General features: G+C 44.7%; 1 protein-coding gene and 1 pseudogene across 1 annotated transcript; both read right to left on the bottom strand.

The window, feature by feature from the left end:
* Window positions 1-1,087: 1,087 nt before the first annotated feature.
* Window positions 1,088-5,951, bottom strand: LOC147962392 (uncharacterized; annotated as a pseudogene).
* A 756-nt stretch (window positions 5,952-6,707) lies between these two features.
* On the bottom strand, window positions 6,708-7,889 carry LOC147962391 (uncharacterized). Its single transcript, XM_087534179.1, has one exon. The coding sequence runs from the start codon at window positions 7,887-7,889 to the stop codon at window positions 6,708-6,710; it is 1,182 nt and encodes a 393-aa protein (XP_087390305.1).
* Window positions 7,890-9,384: the final 1,495 nt, after the last annotated feature.

The raw sequence follows: 9,384 nt of genomic DNA, 5'->3' as shown, positions 1-9,384 counted from the left end.
CTACATCTCCTCAAACTCTACATAATTATTTTCACTTGCGAAGTGACAACATAAATAACCACGGGATCTTATTTTCTAGAAAAGGATCAACAATTAGAATGCTAGATCTTGGCAACAACAACATAATACATATTTCCATATCAGAGACATAAATTTCTTAATTCTGAAACAATGCGCTTCTAAAATCTTCTATCTATCAACGACATAGTATCAGTGGTTGTCCTTTCAGCAACATAAACAATTAGAGACATGCAACAATGGTACAGACACATGATACAGTAAAAGCATAGAAAAGAAACCAATCTGAATCACAGAGCGAAGGTAGAGAAACCTCACCGACTGAGGTAGGTATACATGTGCTGAACTCAACCTGGACAGAGACACAACCAATAGAAACTCAACATAAGTTAGTTTTCGTGAGAAACACAACCAATAAAAGCTAAATAAAGCAATAGAAGGAACCAAAATATAACTTTATCGGTACCCAGCATATATGGTTCAATTCTCTTTCAACTAAAATATATATATGTAAAGGTGAGTCTGGTTACCTTGCATTAATTTAACAGAATGAATTTTGCTTCCCACGGAAACACAAATATGAACATAATTAGTGCAAGTCCAGTGCATGATTCATTTTTTTTGAACAAAATGTATATGCAAAGGTGAGTCTGGTTATCTTGCAGTACTTTAACAGAAATATTTTTGGCGTCGTACTGATATGTAAACATGAACATGTACTACTTAAAAAACAGATAATCTGGAATCGAATATCAGTAACCAAAAAGAATGCTTCCAATTGGAACACAAACATGAACATATTTAGTGCAAGTTCAGAAAACGATTCAAGTTCTTTCAACAAACACAGATGCAAAGGTGAGTCTGGTTATCATTCAGTAAGTTAACAAAAATATAAGCTCAGTTGGCAACTCTCTCTGAAAAAATCATGCAGCAGCAATAGTGACAACAAAGCAACTAACTATATGAAGGTCATATAAAAAACAGAGTTTAAATCATCACACTGTCTGGATCAAAAATAGAAGTTGCAGAATATATAATGCGTAGAGCCACACACAGCAAAAGTTATCTCTTAGTTACAACTTTTTCTAAGCACTATTATCTCTGAATGCCTAGCTGTTGGCTGCAGTACAGATAAAGCTCAACAAGTATGGAATGCACATGGTACTAATCTGCTGATAACTACAAGGAAGTTAAGTAAGTGGCTTGCCTGTAGATGACTTGCAATATTTTCCCTAGTGAGTTTCTCAACATTCATGAGCTCAAGTATCCTTTTCAGCACACCTTCTGCATAAACATGAAAGAATAGTGAGCAACAAAGTTGCTCCAGAAAAAAGTAGTTACAAAGAAGGAAGGTACTGGTAAGTTCTTACTGTCAATTCCAAGATGGTTCACAGCAGAGATGAATTTTCTATATAATTCAATGGACCAAACAACATGCTGCCAGATATTCCTAAGCTCCTCGATGCGAATGGGTTTTAGGAGATAGTTGCAGGCACGATGAGTTATCTCCTTCATTACAGTTTTTGTCTCTCCATTCACAGATAACACTACATGGAAAATAATTGGTTAGCACTCACATTTTTGCCTCCTCAATCAGAAGTACAAACCATAAGATTCGCTGTGCTGAATTGACATTTTGCATATAAAAGAATATACATCCAGCAACTTTATATAAGTATACCCCCTAGGCTCCTATTACCAAGACCAGTAAGAAAATCGTGCGGCTATGAGATGGATAAAATTTTGCAACGTACTGATGACGGGGAGGTCCACTTCAAGCCCTACAAGCTCAAGAAGCTTAAAGCCATCCATGTCTGGCGTGTGGACACCACTGATAACCAGATCAAGCATGTCCCTGTTTTCCCACGGCATCCTCAGCGCGATAACAGCCTGATTCGTCGCCGTCACTGGAAACACAACAGGTTATTCTTCCAAACTGGGTAACAATGCAACAAAAGGGAAATGGTCCTATGCATTTTCCATGATAAAAACCCGATGCCGCGTGCATCTATGTTATAAAAACGGAATCATAAATTCAGGTCATGCAATATAATGAATCTATCCATACAGGCATCATTTATATATGATGCGCAGTACACCAAATCTACTTGTGAGCTGTGACAACTACCAACAGCAATTTTATAGTGGTTGTCCTCGACACGGAACAGAGCAACTAAAATTGACTATGCCTGACCCAGTAGGTGGCTCCTAGACAATTACAAACCAGAACTGCAAAACAACAACAACAAAATTCTCACCGTGATACTGACAACGCCGCAGGAGGGTCACGAGCACACCTTGAGGCAGACCGGGTCGTCGTCCACGGCAAGGACTCGAATGCCGACGGGGAACTGGTCCCTCCCCGTCGCTGCCACGCCCCTCCTCACATCCGTCCTCATGAGGACAACAACCTCCAGAAAAATCCCCTCCCTCACTCGAAGCCAATTCGACAGAAGAACACCAAGACTTGACCCAGCAGAAGCACCAGCAGGGACAGCTCCTGACAGGCAAGGAGCAAGAACATGAATTTCACACAAGATGCAGAGGTTGGTGGAACTTCCTCAAGAGCGGATGCTAAAGAATTGAAATCCAATCCACCCTTACCAAGGTAACCTGGTGGTTAGGGAGTGGAGACAGATGAGGACACAAGTGCCTTGCAATCCCCTCTTCTTGTGGATGGCTGCGGCCAAGTGGACGGCAAACTACGGACGTGGCAGGAGCGCTCAGATCATGGACCAGCTGCAATGTGGCGAACAAAATCAGCCACACACACATACACAGAGAGACAGAGAGAGAGGAGAGAGGGACACACCTGGCAATGGCCTTTGTCGCCCGCTTCTGGTGCCACGAGCCAGGCTTGCCGCTGCTGCTGCTGCTGTAGAGGCAGCCGTCGGGCACACTGCAGAATCGGGGGCGGCACGCCTTGACTCGTGCTCCTCCTGCCAATGCGCTGGACCAGGCACCGTGGGCAAGTGCAAAATGGAAACTGAACTTCTAGACCAGTATTAGAACTGGCCGTAGTCAACCTAGTGAACCTAATGTGTATCACATCGATAGGCTTGAAATAGCGTCTGTTTAGGAACACCAAAGAACAGAGAAGTTTCATATGCACATCCTTCCCTCAGTTCACCCATAAACTTAGGAAAAAGCTTCTCACCAATCTCAACATAGACGTGGTTGCCCTACCAAGAAACAACATGCATCAGTTACCAAGCAGAAAAGGCAGGAGAAAATTACAAACATAGGGCACGGGGGCTAGAGAAGCCATATACCTTGGGCATCCAAAAGGACCATGTCGGTGTCTTTCATAGGACCGTTATGAGTGGATCCACAATGCTGCCAGATACGCGAAACATACACACAGATGGTTAGGTTCCTGCTCCCCACGACAAGAGCCTGCAGATCAGCCATCACCATCTACAACAAAAGGACCAGCACCAAAATACAGCACCACCGTTAAACTCAGTAAATCTCTATGACATAAACCAAACCGCGGAATAAAGCAAATCCCAGTACACGCGGACATTCAAAATATCACCCCATCGCATGAGCACATATTTATATAGCCAGCACTATATGTCGCCACCCAAAATGTCATCCAACTCACAAAAGCATGCCCAAACCTACCAAAATGAAGACTACCATCATACACAGACCTAGGTCATCCCCGCGGCCCGGAAGACCTCAGGGAAAACAATGTTCTTGGTCTCAGAGCCGCATTTGCCATCAGCATCTAATATAAGGATTTTCAAAGAAGCCCTCGACATAACACGAGACACTGCCACATATAGCTGCCCGTGCGTAAAAACAGGACCCTTAAGATATATACCAACAGCAGACAGGGTCTGTCCCTGGCTCTTATTAATTGTCATGGCATAGCACACACGAACAGGAAACTGGCGACGTCTAAGCACAAAGGGTGCATCTCCCTTCTTTGCCAATAATTCAATCCTGGGGATATAAACGGTATCACCCACATGTGAGCCAGTCATAATGACAGCTTCGATAAACCGATCACCTAATTCTTTACAATCAGTCATGTACCGTTACACAAACCATTTGCCTGGCTCAGGTTTCTAAGAAGCATAATCGGAACACCAACCTTAAGAGTCAGCCTATGATTTGGGAAATTTATAATTTTAGTTGCATTCAGGTACTCGATTGGATAGTAAACATCTTTGTCTCTAACAGAATCCGTAGAATCGTCAACAGAATCAGCACTCAAATAGTCTCTGCTATCAGTAGGAACCAATGCAAGAATATGTCCATTAATATCCTCAGCATGGTCGTTGGTAGGGGCTAAAATGGCTCTCTCTTGTAAATAACCAGAGTTCAAATAGTTATGCAAAAAATCACCATAGACAGAAGAAACAATAGCAGCTATTTGATCACCAGACGTACAAACCAAGAGGTCGTCCGGTATCTGTATCCAAGAAGCCTCGACCTCATCGCCTCGCCTTGTGACAGGCAACTTCCCTTCCCCAAGATCTAGCACCCATCTGCTAAATAAGGCAACATCCTTCTGTGCCTGGGTATCCGCACCATGCACACCCAAGCGCATGTTAATGGAAAGCGACAATTTTTGAACAGAATGCCACAATGGAGAATTCGTGATTGCCGCATCAATGATTTGAGGCCTAGTTCCTCCCTCAACAAATGGTAAGATTTGTCTAAGGTCACCACCCAAGACCATCACTACTCCACTGAAAGGAATATCCGCAAGATCTGGATTAGCCACAGAGAGGACATCACGCAAAGTTCTATCTACAGCCTCAAAGCATTTCCTGTGTGTCATCAGCGCCTCGTCCCAAATAACAAGTTAAGATACCATCAACAACTTACAAAGCTTAGAGCCTCTTTTAATATCACACTGTGCATTATCTTCAAGAAGGATAGGTATCTTAAAGCGAGAATGAGCAGTCCTCCCACCAGGAAACAACAGCGACGCAATGCCCGACGACGCAATAGTAAGCACTATCTTCCTCTCGCCCCTAAGGAAAGCACATATTGCACTCCACAGGTAAGTCTTCCCAGTACCGCGGTACCCAGAGACAAAAAAAGCCCGGTTTCCCCGCCTGCACACACTCTACAATTGTCTTATAAGCAACCAATTGGTCCTCATTTAAACTGTCAAACATAACCAAGGACTGTTTAGACAGAGCACATGCATCATAAGACAGTTCCTCACGAATTAGACGATTATCATCAGACTGCTCACCTTCGCTAGAGCGAGACGGCAAGTTAAAACTTCTTATATCAGAACCATGTTTCAAGAAAACGTCGGCCAACTCGTCAAGAAGCATATTTCTCAATCTTTCAGGAGGAACATCATAGTTTGGATTACCCAGGGCACGACGCAACCCATGCTGGATATCATCGTACATGCTATTGCAGTAACGTTCAAAGAAACCCATCTCATCCTTGATAGAACAATGCATGAGCATAGTCACAAATAGTTGTCTAAGTCGATGCCCAAACCCCCAGACAACCGCTTCATCAAACGCTATGTACCACTCGTTATCGTCTCCTAACAAACCATGCGCGGCACAAGCTTCTTTAAAGGTGTGATAAAGACGACCAGCATATGTTCGGAGATCTTCAAATGACCTAGCCCCCTTAACAATCATCAAAAGCATGCGCAAGTAATACAACTCACCACTCAAAGGATGTACATAATATACGCGGCCAATCTTTTCACCCCTACCCCTTGGATGCCATGACCTACTTTTAGCATCCCAGGTCCAAGCAATTGGAAAATCGCAATAAGTTAATGATCGGGCCTCTTCGAACATCTCATTCGCAACAAACCATTCGGTAAGCATAGTCTTTCGCAAGAAGTCAGAATCAACAATTTTCGTGAGGTCAGCACCAGCACGATAGTAGATAGTATTCATGCCAGGCATATGAACGGTCAGCCTTTGAACCGGCGGCATTTTAAAGTGTATTTCAAACCCAAATATGCGCCACAATGCATCATACTCACATATATACCGACATATCAGATACTCCTGAACCTCATCTACCGTACGACAACCAGATTTAGTCAATTTTTTTAGCCTTTCTAACATGACCTTAGAGTAGTCAGCACCTTTGGTCACATACTTAAAGAGATATTTCATCACCTGTGTCTTATTACACCACTCTACATTTATATGTCCCTGAAATTTCTTGAGCATTGCCATATTATAAGGAACAACATGCCTATTGTCAAGGTAATGACCATTTTTATAGACCTTCCGACCGTCGTCACGACGTCGGTATAAGGCAAACCCATTATCATCAATGACAGTGGTATCTCTAAAATCTTTTGGGAAATATTTAGAGCAAGCACCCTTTTTCATGCAGACACATTTATCGTTCATTTCACCACACGGACTGTGCATCATAAACTCAGAAACTAAAGCATATCCTAGAGGATCAAGCAATGCATCAGGTATTTCAGCAGATATTAATGAATTAATATTTTCAACACCAATCTCACCGTTACCCCCTCTCCGCCAGACAAGTATATGCGCGTGAGGCAGTCCCCGCTTTTGGAACTCAACGGTATACAACACTGAAAAAGGACATAAAAGCTCAATTAGACAGCCCAGCCAACAGAAGAAGTAAAACATCATTAAAAACAACGACCACACACACAGCACAGCAGTCACAATACCAGCCGTAATGGGGCCAAAAGCCAGGCCTGACTAAATCTCGTCCAAGTACTCGGTGAGCTTCATGTGATAGACCCTAACAACAATATCCGCCCTATCAGAAGGTGTCTGACCTGGTTCCAATGCACTGGTGATCTCAGGCCACTTGGGATTGCAAGTGAAAGTGGTAAATATGTCAGGGGCACCGTGCACCCGACAAACGGCAAGGCCATCATGGAAATTTTCATGGAAGTAACGACGACCGCCTATGTGACTGGAAGGTACAATGGTCCTCTTCCCAAGAGCATCACCATCAACACACCCATCACCTACCGCATCAGTAATACCCTGCATGTGCTCTGATCTAAGCATGTCCTGATTTCTTATGATATACCAAAGTCTACTTTCATCGATGCACGCACGTGCATCGGTAACCGACTGAGAGGAGAGGAGACCATAACATATATATGGATTGGGCTGATCACCCTTGTAATGGCACATAAAACGATAGTAATCCTGCATGGTCATCCTATTCGGACTATTTGTGGAAGCATCACCACCCCCAGAAGGGTATGAAGAGGACGCCTCAACGGTCGGACTTCCAGGTGCAAGATTAGGATCTATAGGTCCATCATCATCTTCTTCTTCAGGAACAATCAAGTGAGGAACATCCACCTGGAACCCTCTCTCTCCATAAGGGAAAAGCAATGGGTATTGCAGAGGCATGAATGCAGTGTTCAGAGAAGATATCTGCTGCAAACCGTCAGAACAACTGCAAACAACAATATCCCGAGAAGATGCCTCTAACGTGAAGCCACCACCGACAACTAAAGCAGCAAGCCCAGTGGTTGTAGGCAAACTAAATTGTGGACTATCGCCCTCCGAAGGTCCAATAATACGAATCGAGATATCCTCGATGGGTTCATCACCATGATCCTCTATCATCTTACTTGCCTCCCTAAAGGTCTGTACCAATGGGTTAAACTCATTAAGCATGTCTCTAAGACCAACCACAATACTCTCATCCATACCCCCAGTAGGCTTATCCTCTGGATTTAAGGCATTCATCCTATGTCTAATCTCATTAGCTGGGTCATGTATATACAACTCAGCAAACTTCGGGGTATCATCACCGCTAGGCACCAACGAACCAATACGATGAGACACTTGACCACTGATCTTAAAAATCTTAGGTCCACGGCTGCCACCAAACGAGCGTTCAATGGTAGCACCCATCGAAGTGAAAGCGAACATACAGTTGTACTCACGTATAGTCCGGATGAATTTTTTAGCACGAGAAGTACCATCGAATCGAAGGAGCTCCCGGAGATAGGCCGGGGGATCCTTAAAGGGAGGGATATATACCTTAGCGCCTTTACAACAGCGATTATAAACCATCTTACGCTGTGTCCAGGATGACCTGGACTTTGAACACTCAGCAAACCAAAAGGAGGCACCACAGTATTGGCACAAGAAATCCGGAGGTCCGTAGTATGACCTATCTGCATAGCAAGCTAAACGGGCACAAAAAATAGAAAACTATCAGCCACAAACCAAGGATAAAAGGAAGACAATAATCACATAGCTAAAACAACAAAGGCCTGGTTAATAAGTAGCTTTAAGGGACTCGGCAAACTTGACTGAGAAACCTTGCCAATCCTTTGGCAAAGGCCCTTGAACAACAATCTCTGAAAATGCACGTAAAACTAACTAAGAGACCATACAGCAAAAAGCAACAACTAACAACAAACCAAGAAATCTCACACCTTCGCATCCAGGACGCCGCAATTTAATGGACACTTTCCGTTTTTTCCGTCTATTCCGGTCTACCCCGATCACCTCCGCACTGACATAAACCGAGAAACCATGCCAATCCTTCGGCAAAGGCCGATCAACGACATGTTCTTAACAGGACATGCAGAACCAAGTAAGACAACACACAGCTAACAACAACAACCAACAAGAAACTAAGAACTTTCACCCACCTTCGTATCTAGCGCGCCGAAACTCAACGCACATTTTCCGTTTTCTGCGATTTACCGCAGCCACGGTCGAGCTCAGAAAAGGAAACCAGCCATCACCCAACCACGCCGCAAACAACAAAATAAGAAATAATTATCATCAACCCCAAGAGAATACCCTAGGAGACAAAATACAAAAGAACAATGGATACACACGTACTTGTACGGCTTTGAGAAGGACCCCCAACAGGCTGGCGTGGCACGTAACGTCTAGCAATCCCAGGGACCAACACACGCCTAGGAGCGGTGGCGTACCCAGGACCAGCTGAACGACCAGGGGCAGACACATGTATAGCAGCGGCTGCATGCCCAGAATCAGCACCACGACCAGGGACACGGCCACGAACACCCCTACCACTTGACCGAGGTATGGCGCCACGCCCAGCAGCAGGCATCTGCCGAGCGCCACGCCCACGCCTGGGTATGGTCTCAGCTCCAGCAGCAGGCACCCGCCGACTCACACCCCTACGCCTGCCAAGAGGCTCACCTCCAGCGGCAGGAACCCGGCAAGCAGCGACATGATCAGAAACAGGGGCACGCCCTCTATTAGAACCTCCACGGCCAGTGGCTCGTCCACGACGACCAGCAGACCGCCCACGGCCACGGCCACGACCACCAGGCTCAACCGTGGCTTGAGCATGAGCCGCAACCGGACAACGCGCCATGTCAACAACCCAACAGCATCATACACACACGCTGGACAAATAAGA

This window comes from Triticum urartu, chromosome 7A (genome assembly GCF_056163025.1).
Source record: "Triticum urartu cultivar PI428250 chromosome 7A, HENAU_Tu73, whole genome shotgun sequence".
Lineage (NCBI taxonomy): Eukaryota > Viridiplantae > Streptophyta > Magnoliopsida > Poales > Poaceae > Triticum > Triticum urartu.
Note: the sequence above shows the minus strand (reverse complement) of the source record. Positions and strands in the feature narration are given on the sequence as shown.